This window comes from Schistocerca gregaria, chromosome 1 (assembly GCF_023897955.1).
Source record: "Schistocerca gregaria isolate iqSchGreg1 chromosome 1, iqSchGreg1.2, whole genome shotgun sequence".
Lineage (NCBI taxonomy): Eukaryota > Metazoa > Arthropoda > Insecta > Orthoptera > Acrididae > Schistocerca > Schistocerca gregaria.
This window is the reverse complement of record NC_064920.1, coordinates 591,505,439-591,524,800: the sequence shown is the minus strand read 5'-3', so window position 1 is coordinate 591,524,800 and position 19,362 is coordinate 591,505,439. Positions and strand designations below refer to the sequence as shown.

Genomic DNA, 19,362 nt, shown 5'->3' with positions numbered 1-19,362 from the left:
ACTTTTGTGGCAGCATAATTTACCCCTTTCTGTGCCAAAGTCAGATTTAACCCTGCATAGTGAAGATCATCCTTTCTCCTGGTGTTATAGGTATGCACACTGCTATTACTTTTGAATTGGGTTGGATTATTATCAACAAATTTCATAAGGGAATATATATACTGTGAGGTTACTGTGAGGATCCCTAGATCCTTAAATAGATGTCTGCAGGATGACCGTGGGTGGGCTCCAGCAATTATTCTGATTACACGTTTTTGTGCAATGAATACTTTTCTACTCAACGATGAATTACCCCAGAATATGATGCCATACGAAAGCAGTGAATGAAAGTAGGCATAGTAAGCTAATTTACTGAGATTCTTATCACCAAAATTTGCAATAACCCTAATAGCATACGTAGCTGAACTCAGACGTTTCAGCAGACCATCAATGTGTTGCTTCCAGTTTAACCTCTCATCAATGGACACACCTAAAAATTTTGAAAATTCTACCTTAGCTACAGACTTCTGTTCAAATTCTATATTTATTACTGGAGTTGTGCCATTTACTGTACGGAACTGTATATACTGTGTTTTATCAAAATTTAAAGAGAGTCCGTTTGCTGAGAACCACTTAATAATTTTGTGAAACACACCTCTGCATATGTGGACTGTCGCCAGCGCCACCGTGCGACGACCGCAGGTCAAATGCACCGCATGGTCGAACCCCGAAGTGATTTGAACCCGCAAACCGCCCACCAGAGCATTGTTTCACCATGTATCAGCATTATACTTAATTTATGAGCAAAATGTAGAAAGAGCAAAGGAGACAATAACAGTGCGAGAGAAAGAGAGGACACAGTGACATTGGAACACAGTAAACAGTGAGAGAACAGTGCTAGGAAAAGAGTGAAGGGGAGAGTGCCAATGGGAGAGGAATAAAGAGAAGGAGAAAGTGGAAGTGGGTGGGAGCCATTGACAATGAGAGACAGAGTCTACGAGAATGGCGGCGAGAGTTAGTGACAGTGAGAAGAGAGAGCAGCGGTGGGGAGGAATGAATGAGATAGTATCACTGAGGGACAACGACGCGGAGACAGAGACAGTGTCAGGAGATAGTCGTAGCAGGGCCAAACGAAGGCGACTGTGACTGCGAGACAGAAGACAGTGACACATAGAATGATAACGACAATGAGTTGCGCTGAATGAGCGAGTGAGAATGGACAAATGGGAATGGTTGGGCATGACAGACTTACAGCGATGCACTAGTGGGTGTGAGTGAGTTACAGTTAGGACAGCTAGAGGGACAGGGAGGCGATGTTGTTTGTTAAACAAAAGAGCACGAATATGTTCACATGCCAATATTGTTTTGCGAAAATGTTTAAAGCAGCTGAGGAAGATAGAATGATTCAGCTTTTCAGGTTAGAGTCTTTTAATAAAGAGAAGCATATTCACCTTTTTCGTGCTCTGAGAGAAGTATTTTTCCTCTGATTCCCTTCTTTTCCCTGCCACATCTGGACATATCACTCATGTGAAAAAACTTTGATGGCTCAGTAAAATTTTTGTTAGTTTCCTTATGTGAAATTACAGTAACTCAGAACTAATTTTACACCTCAGACTTGATTTTACGTGCATAGAAAATTTTGCACGTGCTTCAGTACTACAACGTGATGTTTCCAGAACATTCCTGACGGTTACGGAGACACTTTATATCATATTTATCCGTGCTACGTCACTTTATAAACTACGTTCTCGCCTCTCACCTCATTTTGCATGCATATTTTACTTGCGCAAGTAGGATAACTTTGAACCCCTGTATCTCAAAAACAGATAAAGGTGTCTAGAAAATTTTCAACATTGTTCGAGAATATATCGTAAGAATTACAGCCATTTGTTGCGCGTAGTCATCTTGGAATCCTCGGCTGGGTTTTGGTCCAATGCATGAGTACCGATTACTTTTTAGAAATGGGTCGAGACTATAGGACCACCATGTAGAAGACGCAGAAATACATGGCATACACGATCTGCTTCTCGAGGGTATTTGGGGGAAGGAAGGGTGGCGACAGAAACGCCATCCGGCCGTCCTATACCACTTCCAGATTAAAATGCTGATCCCGTGACGTTACGGGATAAATGCCAAAGAAAATGAACAATAGGAGGAAGGAAAATGGCGAGTGCGTCTTCTAGGGAAGGAGATTCTCGGAATTTCACCAGTAAGTAAGTATAAGCGGGCGGCGCCGGCGGCATGCTCAGTGCAGATCCCACAATGTGTCTGCCGCTCCTGCTGGCGCTCGTGCTATGGACGGCTGGCGCCGCCTCCAAGCGCCCTGCACGAGGTACAGTACTTCCTCAACGCGCAAGACAGCACTGCCCTCGGCCTATTTGTTTGTTTCTCATTAACCGCTCGTGTCTCATTACAGTAAGCTGGCAAAAAACACTCCTCGTTAACTACTACCTCTCCAGACATACGGGGAACGTACTTACGAAAACTGGGTTTAGCTTATCGATAATCTTAAGTTTCTTTTCCTTGTCCATTCGCTTACTGTCTTCAACTGTCCTAAATACAAAGGCTATATACTCTCTCCGTGACTTTATTATTACTTTGACTACTTCTTTCCAATGTAATGTGACTTTAGGATTGGGCGAGCGGTTCTAGGCGCTTCAGTCTAGAACCGCGCGACCGCTACGGTCGCAGGTTCGAATCCTGCCTCGGCCATGGATGTGTGTGATGTCCTTAGGTTAGTTAGGTTTAAGCAATTCTAAGCTCTAGGGGACTGATGACCTCCACTGTTAAGTCCAATAGTGCTCGGAGCCATTCGAACCATTCTTTTTTTAAAAAAAATTATTTTATTTTACTTTAAGATTGCAGGGAAATGCAGGATGATCTGCAGCGGATAGGCACTTCGTGCAGGGAGTGGCAACTGACCCTTAACATAGACAAATGTAATGTATTGCAAATACATAGAAAGAAGGATCCTTTATTGTATGATTGTATGATAGCGGAACAAACACTGGTAGCAGTTACTTCGGTAAAATATCTGGGACTATGCATACGGAACGTTTTAAAGTGGAATGATCATACAAAATTAATTGTTGGTAAGGCGGGTGCCAGGTTGAGATTCATTGGGAGAGTCCTTAGAAAATATAGTCCATCAACAAAGGAAGTGGCTTAGAAAACATTCGTTCGACCTATGCTTGAGTATTGCTCATCAGTGTGGAATTCGTACCTGGTCGGGTTGTCAGAGGAGATAGAGAAGATCCAAAGAAGAACGGCGCGTTACGTCACAGGGTTTTTTGGAAGGCGTGATAGCGTTACGGAGAATCCTAAGGAAATGCAATCCGACAACAAAGGAAGTAGGTTACAGTAGGCTTGTTCGCCCAATGCTTGAATACTGCTCAGCAGTGTGGGATACGCACCAGGTAGGGTTGATAGAAGAGATAGAGAAGATCCAATGGAAAGCAGCGCGCTTCGTTACAGGATCATTTAGTAATTGCGAAAGCGTTACGGAGATGATAGATAAACTCCAGTGGAAGACTCTGCAGGAGAGACGCTCAGTAGCTCGGTACGGGCTTTTGTTAAAGTTTCGAGAACATACCTCCACCGAAGAGTCAAGCAGTATATTGCTCCCTCCTACGTATATCTCGCGAAGAGACCATGAGGATAAAATCAGAGAGATTAGAGCCCACACAGAAGCATACCGACAATCCTTCTTTCCACGTACAATACGAGACTGGAATAGAAGGGAGAACCGATAGAGGTACTCAGGGTACCCTCCGCCACACACCGTCAGGAGGCTTGCGGAGTATGGATGTAGATGTAGATGTAGAAGTTTAGCAAACTCAAGTGGCAGACTCTGCAAGAGAGGCGCTCTGCATCGCGGTGTAGCTTGCTGTCCAGGTTTCGAGAGGGTGCGATTCTCGATGAGGTATCGAATATATTGCTTCCCCCTACCTATACCTCCCGAGCAGTTCACAAATGTAAAATCGGAGAGATTCGAGCCCGCACGAAGGCTTTCAGGCAGTCGTTCTTCCCGCGAACCATACGCGACTGGAACAGGAAAGGGAGATAATGACAGTGGAACGTAAAGTGCCCTCCGCCACACACCGTTGGGTGGCTTGCGGAGTATAAATGTAGATGTAGGATGCATTAAGACTACAGTCACAGTTAGGAACTTTTTATATAGGCAGTAATGCAAGAATCATCAACTGCCTTAATCTAAATACAGGCTGCATGTATACAGACTAAGAGATAACAAATTTCATGGACACGTTACCACTGTGAATAAAGAAATGCAGAACTATCGGCCTTTCGATTGGTTGCCGTCTACACGTTTCGACTCTCCCCCAAACAACCATGGACCTCGCACGTGCATAAGAAACAAAGATAGCCATAGCGTAGGTGCAACCACAGCGGAGTGATATTTCTGGAGAGAAGGAGGGGTGAGCGGCCTTGTCAGCAGGTGCAGGGGCAACAGTGTGCATCAGTGGTCGTCAAACTGCGGGCCGACGGCTGCGTGCAGCCCGAATCAAGTGTTCAAGCGGTCCTCAGTTCTTAGCCGTATATTGAGATAATGTACATCTACCAGCTAACAGCCGAATCCGAAGGCCTCTCTAAATTTAAGAACTTCTTAGTGACTGTAGTTTTCCTGCACAGTGACAAACAAAAATACTTAGAGAGGCAATAATAATTGAAGCATAGCGAACCCAGCAAGGCTTCGTAATTGCTAAATACGTATGGCAATTGGATATACATTCTAATCTCCCTTTTCCCCTATATCTGTATATCACCTCCTACTCTCTCTCTCTCTCTCTCTCTCTCTCTCTCTCTCTCTCTCTGTCCATCTCCTCCTCCCCTCTCTACACTCATCTCCCCCCCCCCCCCCCCGGCATTTCCTCTTCTCCTTTCTCTCTGACCTTGAGCCTTGTTTATTGTTATTGCCAATGAATCCTTGATAGGGAATTGAAATTGCTTAAAATGAATGGGTAAATCGTATGACAGATCTCACTTGCTGTTGCATCCGTGAGGACAGTAACTTCAGTGACATTATTTCGCTTAGTTTTAATCTGCACGCAGGTAGGATCATAGTTTTCGGACGATTCATATTCCGTAGTAGTATTCTAACCATACGTCGATTAGCCATAAATACAAGTTTCCTGTTTTCTATTAAAAACGACTCCGAGGAAGAAAACAAAATAGCACATAGTTGTGTATATAATTTTATTCAATTACATATATAAGGAGAAAGAATATGTCTAAGAGAAACAATTTGTCTTGTGTTTCAGGGCACTTGTATTGTAGTTAAAACTGATCACAGGAAAAAAGTAACAGCACATTTTCACAGAATAGCTTAAGATAAAATTTTCATACTCGCAGTAAATTTTAACAGAAAACTTCTAGATTGTACTTTAAAAAATATTCAGTCTACATCCGTCTGAATGCGCCTTCGATATCATGTAAAAATTTCAAGTACATCCGTCAAGAACATTTGCAAGAACATTTCCTGTAAATATATTACATACATACATAAATACATTTATATAACATATAAGTGTGCAGCATATGTCTGTCCAAATGTTTATTAGAATGGTATGTAATAATTTGAAGTAAATGTACCATGAAGTTTTGGATAGTTTTACTAGCAACATTTCCCCCTCTTATAGTACATATACATTTATATATCATATATTTTAAGGAAATGTGTAGCCTATGTCCGTCCAGACGTTTATTAGAGCATCGTGCAAGAATCTGAAGTAAATCTCACAAGGACTTTTCGAGAATTTTGGTAACAACGTTAAAAAACAACTTGTCTTTTTACTGTAGTATAGATTTTATATACGTATCCATATGCCATATATATTAATAAAATTTGTAGCCTATCTCTGCCCAAACGTTTATTAGAGTGTCGTGCAGAAATATGAAGTGAATCGGTCAAGAACTTTTTGAGATTTTAGCTAATAACATTTTCTCTCTCTCTCTCTCTCTCTCTCTCTCTCTCTCTCTCTCTCGTTTTTCGCGAAAACCTTTCTTTTTATTGATATACCATGACTGATGATGTTTTATTTCAACAAAAGAAAACGCATTTGATGACAAAGACTCATTTCCATATGGTTGCAAAGAAGGAATTAAAAAACCTTGTAAAGCAACTGCAGGCAATATGACAATTGGAATGAAGAATGTAATGACGTTGGTGAATTCATCGTGAGCTAAGTGCAGTTGCTCACTTGCCTCAGGGGCAGCGACGAAAGTAGAGCCATGCACTCTGCCTCACCTTCTGTATCTGCCTTCTGTCCCCCACGTGCATCCTCTACAACCTCATCCCCTTCCCCCACCTCCGCCTTTTCCTTGAACACATCCGCACCCTGTATATTGTCTGCCAACTCGACCCCCCCACCCCTTAGTGTACCCCCTCCTCTCCATCCCTAGCCCATTTCTGCACCTTTACCATTGCGTCCTGCCCTATCTTCATCTCCACACCTTCCACCTCCTTTCCCTACACTACTTCCAGCACGTACCCCTCCCAGATGATGAATTTCGCCCTGACGTCTACCTCTCCTACCAACTCTAATCCCACTTTCCTCCTGCCTCCTCCTCAGGACTCCCTCTCCTTCCCCTCCCTTCTTCTGAGTGGCTTTCCCCCTCCTACACCCATCCCTCTCCTGTGCTCCCCTTCAGTGTCTCTACACTTCCTCGTGCCTTGTCTTCCCTCTTCATCTCTCGCCCTACCTGTCTCCTGTCTCTTGGTAGACCCCCTGACCCCTTATTCCTTTCGTCCCACCCCCTCCCCCTCTGCACCTGGCTCTGCCCTCTTTTTCCATCCACTCAGGCCTCTCCCTCGGCAGGTCCCCCCTGGCAGGTTTTATTCTTTCTCGTGTGTGCTTCATCCCTTAAAGTGGTTTTAAGTTGTGCTTGGTCTGAAGTGTTTTAATACTGTGGCCAACATTTAACCTGTGCGTGTGACTTCAGTGTCTTTTTTTGTGCTCTATGAATCACCAACTGTGTTTTTTAACTTTATGTAGACTTTAATTTTCCCCTATGAACGTCTGCATGTCAGTGTATATTTTCCCTCCATTTTTTATGTCCCCCTTTTTATCGCCTTTATATGTATAATTTTCTCCTTTTACTAGTTGTCATGTCACTCGGCTGAAGAGCAGCGGCTTGTGCCGCTGCCAGCCCCAATGTGGTGCAGGGGAATGAAATCACAATAAAGGAAATAAAAACTCCACAATGACAGTTACTTCCAGCCAGACTCATATCCAAAACCTCGTTACAATTTACAAGTTTACAAATTACCACATGGAATCACACATTAGAAAACATCATTGGAATCTGTGCTCTATGGCGCTATTTAATCGAAATTTGCTCGATATATTTGCTTTTTCACAGTAATGACGCACAGTCGTGGTATTGTTATCGCGTGCACATTTAGAAAAATATTCGAATATTTGGAATATGACAAGCAGAATGTTTTTCGTGTTGTTTGTTATACATGAATTTGAGTTTGTCTTAAATTTTTAACACATTTACATTACATATTCATAGTCCGTGGGTCACTTATGCTACACGTATTCCCACATAAAATAGAGCTGAGCTTTACATAATCGTAAAAATATCTGTGTAAACATGGAAGATGGCCCTCCCAGTATCATCGATGTAGGCGGATGCTGATAAGTCGGCGTGTGCCGATGGGATAAGCGGAGAGCAGACGAAGCCAGAGGCCTCCCACCGAGTATCGAGTCGCAGTCGTCTGCGCAGCGGCACGCCGTCGGCAGCCGATGACGTTGTCGTGGGTGTTGGATCGCCCCCGCCGGTTCACTAAGAGGATCCACCCCTGGAGTTAGGGATCAGGGTGGCAATCGATTGGGTTGGCGAAACATGAAAAAGGTCCAGCGGCGTTAGCAAAAAGTCATTATAAATGTCTGCTGAAAAGAGTTTTTGATTGGCACACGAACACACGTAAAATGTCTCTCGTGTTCTTGTATTGTTTCATTTGTTGTCGGTAGTCAGTTTCGTATCCGTCGCCCGTTTATCCAGTCTGTGACAGGTAATCTTCGCTGTACTGCACTTACAAAATAAACCTATCTCACACACTATACTGTTCGGTATAGTTCATAATTTTTATTATTTCCCACTGCGGCAATATACACATTATCTACACAACAGAAAATTTTATTTTAACATAAAATGTTTTAAGTATTCAGTCTTGCACATGCTAGATGCCGTTATTTCAGTCATTACGGCACTCCGTCGCGTTGATGTGTAACAGGGTTCCCCACATGTTCTGACTCGCTTCACTGCACGGCAGTTCGAAATGCTTCACTCGACAGGTCTTTAAGTCTACCGTCACCACTTATATTGAACCTAGCACTGACGCAGCACTGTTGCTCCTCTCACGGAGTCTTTACAGTTTCACTAACGTCACTATTTAATGTCTGTCTCTTGGATAAATGTCTGTCCGATGCACACGCATCACTGTACATTGTCGTTCTCGAACTTACAATTATACAGATGCATATGCTTCTTTTTTGCAAATAGGATCCATAATTTTGCTGACAAAGCTTTTTTTATGTACCTCTCTATCCCAGTTAGTGATCATCTGATCATCTGGATTCTTGTTTCCGAAAAAAACAAGGTTCTGGCTCGATTTTTACAAAGTAATGCAGTTGTGATGTGTGGCTTGTAAGTGTACACTTCTCATAGGACACCAGTGTGTGTGTGTGTGTGTGTGTGTGTGTGTGTGTGTGTGTGTGTGTGTGTGTGTGTGTGTTTTCCTGCCACAACAACCGCAGAAAATGCTAATCTCAGTCAAAAGTAAAATGATTTGCACTTGATATTCCATGGTGCATCTTATTTCGCGTACATTATGACCACAAGTCTGTTTAATAATAGTCACACATAAAAACATACCTATCACTAAATGAAAAACAGCTAACTACTACTAACAGGAAATATATAAGATTATCTTTTTGAAATCTTTAAGAAAAGACTAAAGCTACATGAAAAGATAGGTTGCGTCATCTGCAACATCTTGAAAAAACATTAAATGTTCTTTGCTTTAAGAGCATTTCAGCTTGTGGTGTTGAATTAAATTCTTTAAAAGTTACCAATGAAATTCTTACTGAACTTTGTTTAAAAAATACAACTAATTAATAATCTGTGCAGAACTATTAAAAGTGGCCCCCAGGACATTGATTTAGTCATTACATACTGAAATCAGCACAGAGAGAAGCTGGCTGACAATCACTTACATACTAAAACATATTACATACTATGGCACAACATTCGAGCACCTTTTTAATTTCCTTATTTACTGCCACTTTTTTTAGTTCACGGGATTGAGTACGTGGCGCGTCAATAAGTCTCGTGTGGGTACACATGCATGTCACGCACAAATCCCTTAATAGTTCCTGGTTTCTCTGAAAACACTTCCGTGAACGAATTGCGTAAACCAGTGACCTGTGCTATCTGATGCTTATCCATACTTACCAATTCATTGGCCTCCTGTCTAAAGGGCTCTTAATTAGTGAGCGCCTCTGTTCTATGAGACAGGAGTGAGCTGCAGTACCACTGATTAGGTGAGTTACTGTGTATAAATAACAATTGTGGCCTTGTACACACGATACTGACATTGCGGCAATATTTGCCATGTACCCCTCCGTGGCTATCGAATCCAGTACTACTCACCGAGCGAGGTGGCGCCGTGGTTACCACATTGGGCTCCCATTCGGGAGGAGGACGGTTCAATCCCGCGTCCGGCCACGCTGATTTAGGTTTCCCGTGATTTCCCTAAATCGTTCTAGGCAAATGACGGGATGGTTCCTTTGGAAGGGCACGGCCGATTTCCTTAGCCGTCCTTCCCTAATCCGACGAGACCGATGACCTCGCAGTTTGGTCTCTTCCCCCAATCAACCCAACCCAGTACGACTCGCTGGTCCTCATTGTCTACCACGCAGGATCCAGAGGCTAGGTCGACAGTCGCATTCCTCCTCCTGATAAAATCCCAATCTAGGATGCATGGTGCTGAGAGACCTCTTAATACGAGGAACGTTCACTGAATGGCTCCATTTCCTATTGTAATCTCCAGCTGCACCTGAATCTCGACAACCAGTGTCTTGGCTGATATGGCACCTAAAACGCGGTAATCTTGTACCTGAAAAGTTGGTATTGTGTACAGACGACTCAATTTTTTATAAATTTCATAACTTATCACGCTCGGAGTAGCGCTAGTATATAAAATGACGAGTGATTGATACATCGCCTATCTTTATGTATACCGCAGCTTGCGCTACTGATTTCTCTGCATTACAACATGTTCGGGGCTCGGCGCAAAGTTCCTGACGCACGTCTTGTCCGTTGTTATTTCGAAACATGTAGACAGAATTTAGGGGTTGTATTGTATTGCATGGAACTGGGGACGTAAAAACGACGGGGAGGCTTCGTCCCCGCCGTAGCGCGCAGTGGTACACAACCCCACAACAGGCTGCAGCAGTCCGCTCACCCCACCGCCGCTCCACACCGAACCCAGGGTTATTGAGCGGCTCGGTCCCCAGTTGACTTAGCTAGGAATACTTTTTCAAATTCGTCAAGCGTCTTACAGCTATCAGCTGTTCACATAGCCCATAAGGCTGCTTCGCCAGTAATATGCGACGTAACGAATTGTATTTTTTCCCGCTCTGCCCACACTTTCGGCAGAAAGCGTTTAAAACTTTTTATAAATATCACGGGATGTTCTACTTTCTTTTCCGTAGAGAAGGTCTGAAATTTCCTATGATTCAGTAGGCTTTCTTGAAGTTTAATTTCTCCATCGGACAACGCATTTTGCAAGATAGATTCTCTGCGTTCCAGCTTGGCAATTCTCTCGTTTACTTATTTTCTCCACTGAGGAATGGCCTCAGTGAGTGGCTGCTGGACTTGGCTTAATTCCTCACGCAAACTTTCGATAGGTTTGCCGTTAGCTGCAAGTACTTCTCTAGCGACCTTTCCTACAACTTTATTTAATTCCGTAGTGACGTGTTCACGTATTTCCTCATCGTTTTGTTGCAACAACTGGGTTAGTTCACTTTCGATCTTTTCTGCTTGGGTTTTGAGACACTGATCTACCTGCTCAGTTAGTTCCAATGATAAAAGGTCTAACCTCACAGTAACATGTTCTACTTTAGTGCTTAGATAGTTTTGGTTATCTTGGCACATCTTTAACTGATCAGTAACTTCGTTAACCATCTTTGGTACGCTAGTGTAAGCCTCTTTCATGGGTTTGATTTCACTTTTAATCGGATCTAAGTGATCATCCAAGTTCTTAATTAAAGTTTCATCTCGTTTTGCTAAAATTTCATTTAACGGAGTACTCATATATTGGTCTCTCTCTCTTTCTCCAGTGGTGAGCCCTCACCTAAGCCTTGCGGTGTTAAATCTCTGAATAAGTTTCGTAATGAAAAATATTAACGAACTTTAATACTGAAAACTGACTGTCAAAATTCGTAAAAGCACTTAAGATTATCTTCCTTTGGCAATGAAGCGCGCAAACACTCAAATATTCTTTAGTACACGTAATGGCGGTCTCAGCGCCACCGAAACAGTCGAAGCCAGATGGGCAATCGACAGCAATATTATTATCTTTAAATAAATTTGACGTGGAGGGAGAAGTATTTTTAAAAGTAAACTTAAGAAACTTTCAATTAACAATATATTGTAGCCTTGAAGCTCATACAGTCAGCGAGTTATACGTACATGCATCGAACCACAGGCGAGAGGGAACAAACAGGTGAAAAACAGAACAAACAGGCGCGAGTAACATGGCTCTTGTGTTTATATACAAAACGAAGTTTCATGCTTTCATGGAACGTATTGAAATATCGTATTCTTTATCTCTGCGATTAATGGAAAATATTTACAATATTTGTCACAAAATATTATCCGACTCGACAAAATCACTCATAATATTACAGTCATTATTTTCTCTGTTGACATTTTATTCATATCAAAGTTACTTATAATCCGTCTTGATTGCAATAATGTTTATTCACATGACCGGTTTCGGTTCCTCTAGAACCATCTTCAGATCTGCAATTTCGGTTACAGGAGTAACCCGTCCACTCACAGCAATCTTCGTATGCTGAATGTGACACAGCATGTGAAGGTTGCTGTGTGTGGAAGGGTTACTCCTGCAACCGACATTGCAGATCTGAAGATGGTTCTAGAGGAACCGAAACCGGTCATATGAATAAACATTTTTGCAAATCAAGACGGATTAAGTAACATTGTGTAACCAGTGATTACGGTATCCCTTCAGACATTATATCTGTTTTTGCAAAACATCATTAATAAATCGCGTCATGCTTCCAGATGACGCCACACTGGCTACTCAGATACTCTGCAATCTACTTCCGTACACTCTCGCTAAGCAATAATACGAAGTGCATTCAAGTTCTAAGGCCTCCGATTTTTTTTCTAATTAACTACTCACCCGAATCGATGAAACTGGCGTCACTTCTCGATTTAATCGCCCTGCAGACGTACACATTTTTCACAACGCTGATGCCATGATTCCATGGCAGCGGCGAAGGCTTCTTTAGGAGTGTTTTGACCACTGGAAAATCGCTGAGGCAATAGCAGGCGGCTGGTGAATGTGCGGCCACGGAGAGTGTCTTTCATTGTTGGAAAAAGACAAAAGTCACTAGGAGCCAGGTCAGGTGAGTAGAGAGCATGAGGAATCGCTTCAAAGTTGTTATCACGAAGAAACTGTTGCGTAACGTTAGTTCGATGTGCGGGTGCGTTGTCTTGGTGAAACAGCACAAGCACAGCCCTTCCTGGACTTTTTTTGCAATGCAGGAAGGAATTTGTTCTTCAAAACATTTTCGTAGGATGCACCTGTTACAGTAGTGCCCTTTGGAACGCAATGGGTAAGGATTACGCCCTCGCTGTCCCAGAACATGGACAGCATCATTTTTTCAGCACTGGCAGTTACCCGAAATATTTTTGGTGGCGGTGAATCTGTGTGCTTCCATTGAGCTGACTGGCGCTTTGTTTCTGGATTGAAAATGGCATCCACTTCTCATCCATTGTCACAACCGACGAAAAGAAAGTCCCATTCATGCTGTCGTTGCGCGTCAACATTGCTTGGCAACATGCCACACGGGCAGCCATGTGGTATTCCGTCAGCATTCGTGGCACCCACCTGGATGACACTTCTCGCATTTTCAGGTCGTCATGCAGGATTGTGTGCACAGAACCCACAGAAATGCCAACTCTGGAGGCGATCTGTTCAACAGTCATTCGGCGATTCCTCAAAACAATTCTCTCCACTTTCTCGATCATGTCGTCAGACCGTCTTGTGCGAGCCCGAGGTTGTTTCGGTTTGTTGTCACACGATGTTCTGCCTTCATTAAACTGTCGCACCCATGGTGGTGGTGATTAGTGTTTAACGTCCCGTCGACAACGAGGTCATGAGAGACGGAGTGCAAGCTCGGGTGAGGGAAGGATGGGGAAGGAAATCGGCCGTGCCCTTTCAAAGGAACCATCCCGGCATTTGCCTGAAACGATTTAGGGAAATCACGGAAAACCTAAATCAGGATGGCTGGAGACGGGATTGAACCGTCGTCCTCCCGAATGCGAGTCCAGTGTGCTAACCACTGCGCCACCTCGCTCGGTCGCACCCATGAACACACTTTCGACACATCCATAACTCCATCACCACATGTCTCCTTCAACTGTCGATGAATTTCAATTGGTTTCACACCACCCAAATGCAGAAAACGAATGACTGCACGCTGTTCAAGGAAGGAAAACGTCGCTATTTGAAGTATTTAAAACAGCTCTCATTCTCGCCGCTGGCGGCAAAATTCCATCTGCCGTATGGTGCTGCCATCTCTGGGACGTATTGACAATGAACGCGGCCTCATTTTAAAACAATACGCATGTTTCTATCTCTTTCCAGTCTGAAGAAAAAAAATCGGAGGCCTTAGAACTTGAATGCACCTCGTATCTATCAACCTTTGTTAACATTCCTTAGAAAGCCCGTAGTCTTGGTTGCCGTCACAGCCTTATGGTTCCTAATATTTTCCTCTATATTAACTAATTCGATTAGTTCAGGTGTGTTTGTTGCTTGGAGGTCTAAGATGTTACCTTCACAAGGTGGTTCTCCAGTTATCTGCTCGAAGTAGTTTTCGGGCGAGACATTCATAATAATGTCTCACGAGTGCCTGTTCCTGGCATCAGCTCTGATAGCAGGACCCTCAAAATCTGTGCCGAGGACCGGTCCATGGTGCTTCGCGTAGCAGTCATCTGCACTCGCCACTCATCTACGGAGGCGAACACTACGAATGGCATGGTGAACCCATTATAGTAGCCTGGATTCATATACTGCCAATACCGACCTAAGCAACACAAGGTTACATACTAACTGGCTCCGCAGAGATTGAAATATGATGAGATAAAATAAAATTATTCACATAATTAAGGAAAATGAAAATTAAATTTTTTGGGGGACTGAAATTCGATAGTAGTAAACATGGACTCGGGTGTAAGGAATGATAGCGGTAGGCACTTCACTTCATAGAATTTTGCACAGAGTGTAATTTAGACAATGTGAACACTTTGTTTCAGAATCACGTAGGAAGAAAGCTTACGTGTAAGAGACCTGACGTTTTCGGAAGTTTTCAGATAAATTATATAATGCTGAGACAGATTTCGAAAACAGATTTTAAATTGCAAAACATTTCCATGAGAAGATATCGACTTTTTCTTCTTCTTCTTCCTGGTTCTACAGCCCTTAATGGTCCTACGTCTACTTTAGGACATCATTCCATTTGTCCGTTTCAGCGTGTTGCGTCTCCAGCTTGTGCCACCAATAATTTTTAAAACTTCTTATACGCCATCCAAGTATAGAAGTCTCTGTCTTCCACAGCTTCCTCGTGCTACTGCGTTTTGTAGCACCGTTATTTTTGTTGGGTTCTCATGTGACAAACAGCGCAGACCTATTTCAGGTGGTTTATTTTAATGAACTTTGTGATTTCAAGAACTTTTATATACATAAAGTTCAAAATTATGTTGCCTACGCCATGCTCCACCTTCATTAGTCGCCCACAGATTTTGTGTAACATCTTTCGCTCGAAACATTCTATTAGTCCTACACACTGTTGTATCAGTGTGCTTGTTTTTGAGCCATATGTTAATACCGGACGTATTAAAATTTTATACAGTTGGCACTTTGCTCTCCTGGATAGATTTATGGACTTAAGTTGTGAGGCCAGTGCATAACAGCATTTACAATGATTCGACGAAAGTCATGGGATAACGATATGCACACATACAGATGTCGGCAGCATCGCGACACGAGCTATAAAAGGGCAGTGCATTGGTGAAACTGACATTTGCACTCAGGTGATTCGTAGAAAAGCTTTCTGACGTGATTACGGCCGCTCGAAGGGAATTAACAAATTTTGAACGCGGAATGGTAGTTGGAGCAGACGCATTGGACATTCAATTTCTGATATCGTTGGCGAAATCAGTTTTCTGAGATCCACAGGCTGAAGAGAGTGCTGGGAATAACAAATTTCAGGCATTTCCTCTCACCACTAATAACGCCGAGGCCGACGACACTCACGTAACGACCGAGAGCAGCAGTGTTAATTTAGAGTTGTTAAATGATAACAGACAAGGAACACTGCGTGGAATAACCATAGAAATCAGTGTTGGACGTACGACGAACATATCCGTTAGGCGAAATTTGGTGTTATGATGCTATGGCCGCAGACGATCGACGCGAGTGGATATGCTAACAGAACGTCTGCTGAGCAACTCATGCGCTCCGAACATGTCGATTTGACCTAGGGTCTCAGATGAGTACGATTTCAATTACACTCCTGGAAATTGAAATAAGAACACCGTGAATTCATTGTCCCAGGAAGGGGAAACTTTATTGACACATTCCTGGGGTCACATACATCACATGATCACACTGACAGAACCACAGGCACATAGACACATGCAACAGAGCATGCACAATGTCGGCACTAGTACAGTGTATATCCACCTTCCGCAGCAATGCAGGCTGCTATTCTCCCATGGAGACGATCGTAGAGATGCTGGATGTAGTCCTGTGGAACGGCTTGCCATGCCATTTCCACCTGGCGCCTCAGTTGGACCAGCGTTCATGCTGGACGTGCAGACCGCGTGAGACGACGCTTCATCCAGTCCCAAACATGCTCAATGGGGGACAGATCCGGAGATCTTGCTGGCCAGGGTAGTTGACTTACACCTTCTAGAGCACGTTGGGTGGCACGGGATACATGCGGACGTGCATTGTTCTGTTGGAACAGCAAGTTCCCTTGCCGGTCTAGGAATGGTAGAACGATGGGTTCGATGACGGTTTGGATGTACCGTGCACTATTCAGTGTCCCCTCGACGATCACCAGAGGTGTACGGCCAGTGTAGGAGATCGCTCCCCACACCATGATGCCGGGTGTTGGCCCTGTGTGCCTCGGTCGTATGCAGTCCTGATTGTGGCGCTCACCTGCACGGCGCCAAACACGCATACGACCATCACTGGCACCAAGGCAGAAGCGACTCTCATTGCTGAAGACGACACCTCTCCATTCGTCCCTCCATTCACGCCTGTCGCGACACCACTGGAGGCGGGCTGCACGATGTTGGAGCGTGAGCGGAAGACGGCCTAACGGTGTGCGGGACCGTAGCCCAGCTTCATGGAGACGGTTGCGAATGGTCCTCGCCGATACCCCAGGAGCAACAGTGTCCCTAATTTGCTGGGAAGTGGCGGTGCGGTCCCCTACAGCACTGCGTAGGATCCTACTGTCTTGGCGTGCATCCGTGCGTCGCTGAGGTCCGGTCCCAGGTCGACGGGCACGTGCACCTTCCGCCGAACACTAGTGACAACATCGATGTACTGTGGAGACCTCACGCCCCACGTGTTGAGCAATTCGGCGGTACGTCCACCCGGCCTCCCGCATGCCCACTACACGCCCTCGCTCAAAGTCCGTCAGCTGCACATACGGTTCACGTCCACGCTGTCGCGGCATGCTACCAGTGTTAAAGACTGCGATGGAGCTCCGTATGCCACGGCAAACTGGCTGACACTGACGGCGGCGGTGCACAAATGCTGCGCTGCTAGCGCCATTCGACGGCCAACACCGCGGTTCCTGGTGTGTCCGCTGTGCCGTGCGTGTGATCATTGCTTGTACAGCCCTCTCGCAGTGTCCGGAGCAAGTATGGTGGGTCTGACACACCGGTGTCAATGTGTTCTTTTTTCCATTTCCAGGAGTGTATAAGTCCAGAGGTTGAAAATACCGCTTCAGCTGTAAAGTTCTTTTTATTCATACACGACCGGTTTCGGGGTCTTATAAACCCATCTTCAGGTGTCATAACTTGGTGCTGTGACCCCCGAGCGCCACGGTCGACGTGTAGTAGGCGCGGTGTGCTACCTATCAGCGCAGAGCAGGGAGTTACGACACATGAAGATAGGCTTATAGGAACGTCTAACTTTCAGTAAACATTTACGCATCTCCGTATGCTGTTGTTGTTGTTGTTGTTGTTGTTGTGGTCTTCAGTCCTGAGACTGGTTTGATGCAGCTCTCTATGCTACTCTATCCTGTGCAAGCTTCTTCACTTGTGCTAGCTGTTTCCCTTTCATGACCCTCGACTCTTATAACTGCCATCTGGTTTCTGTACAAATTGTAAATAGCCTTTCTCTCCCTGTATTTTACCCCTGCCGCCTTCAGAATTTTAAAGAGACTATTCCAATCAACATTGTCAAAAGCTTTCTCTAAGTCTAGAAATGCTAGAAACGTAGGTTTGCCTTTCCTTAATCTTTCTTCTAAGGTAAGTCGTAAGGTCAGTATTGCCTCACGTGTTCCAACATTTCGACGGAATCCAAACTGATCTTCCCCGAGATCGGCTTCTACCAGTTTTTCCATTCGTCTGTAAAGAATTCGTGTTAGTATTTTGCAGCTGTGACTTATTGAACTGATAGTTTGGTGATGTTCACATCTGTCAACACCTGCTTTCTTTGGGATTGGAATTATTATATTCTTCTTGAAGTCTGAGGATATTTCACCTGTCTCATACATCTTGTTCACGAGATGGTAGAGTTTTATCAGGCCTGGCTCTCCCAAGGCTGTCAGTAGTTCTAATGGAATGTTGTCTACTCCCGGGGGTCTTGTTTCGTCTCAGGTCTTTCAGTGCTCTGTCAAACTCTTCACGCATTCACGCAGTATCGCATCTCCCATTTCAACTTCATCTACATCCTCTTCCATTTCCATAATATTGTCCTCAAGTACATCGCTCTTGTATAGACCCTCTATATACTCCTTTCACCTTTCTGCTTTCCCTTCTTTGCTTAGAACTGTGTTTCCATCAACGCTCTAGATATTCATGCAAGTGGTTCTCCTTTCTCGAAAGGTCTCTTTATTTTTCTTCTAGGCAGTATCTATCTTGCCCCTAGTGAGATAAGCCTCTACATCCTTACATTTTTCCTCTAGCCATCCCCGCTTAGCTATTTTTCACTTCCTGTCGATGTCATTTTTGAGACGTTTGTTTTCCTTTTTGCCTGCTTCATTTACTGCATTTTTATATTTTCTCCTTTCATCAATTAAATTCAATATTTCTTCTGTTACCGAATGGTTTCTACTAGCCCTCATCTTTTTACCTATTTGATCCTCTGCTGCCTTCACTACTTCATCCCTCAAAGCTACCCATTCTTCTTCTACTGTATTTCTTTCCCCCATTCCTGTCAAGTGTTCCCTAATGCTCTCCCTGAAACTCTGTACAACCTCTGGTGATTTCAGTTTATCCAGGTCCCATCTACTTAACATCCCACTGTGCCATTTCTCTGGCACGTTGCGTATCTGGCACTATTGATAGCGACTTGTATTTTTGTTTCCGTCTGGTTCGGTCTGGGCAGGTGCTGAGGCGGCTGCTGCCCTCTGGAGCGTTTTTCGCGGGGGGCCGCGCGCGGTCGGCTCGGCAGTTGGACTCGCACCGAGCTGGTGGTATTTTGCCTTCCGCCCCGTCTCGCCGTTGGCGGGCCTCGTTGATTTGGGCGTTGGGCAGTGTGGTGTGTTGATGATGTGGTGTAGTGGACAACTGATGGATCTCCGCACGCGATCGCTCGAGGCTCTCCGCATCTGAAAAGGGTGCCACGATATCGCTTGTGTTATCGCACCCAGAGAAAAGGCAAAAAGATCAAATAACCAGCTTAACTTGACTAAGGTGGATTCTGAGGCTCTTGCTAGTGGCTAAATCCTTGACCAGCAAACTAACCGGCCCTAGAACCACAACAATTGAACATGGACTGATAAAGGAAGGGTAAACTTACCAAGTCTATTGCCATCCTGGAATCATCCCGGGTAGTTCCTAACAAAGATCTTAACCCCCTCT

The 19,362-nt window shown here is 44.3% G+C and overlaps 1 protein-coding gene across 1 annotated transcript in view; it reads left to right on the top strand.

The window, feature by feature from the left end:
- Positions 1–2,241: 2,241 nt before the first annotated feature.
- LOC126357712 (uncharacterized) overlaps positions 2,242–19,362 on the top strand; it is a 28,457-nt gene continuing 11,336 nt past the window's right edge. The window contains 1 exon segment of the mRNA XM_050007481.1: positions 2,242–2,311. Coding sequence (XP_049863438.1) covers positions 2,242–2,311 — 70 coding nt within the window.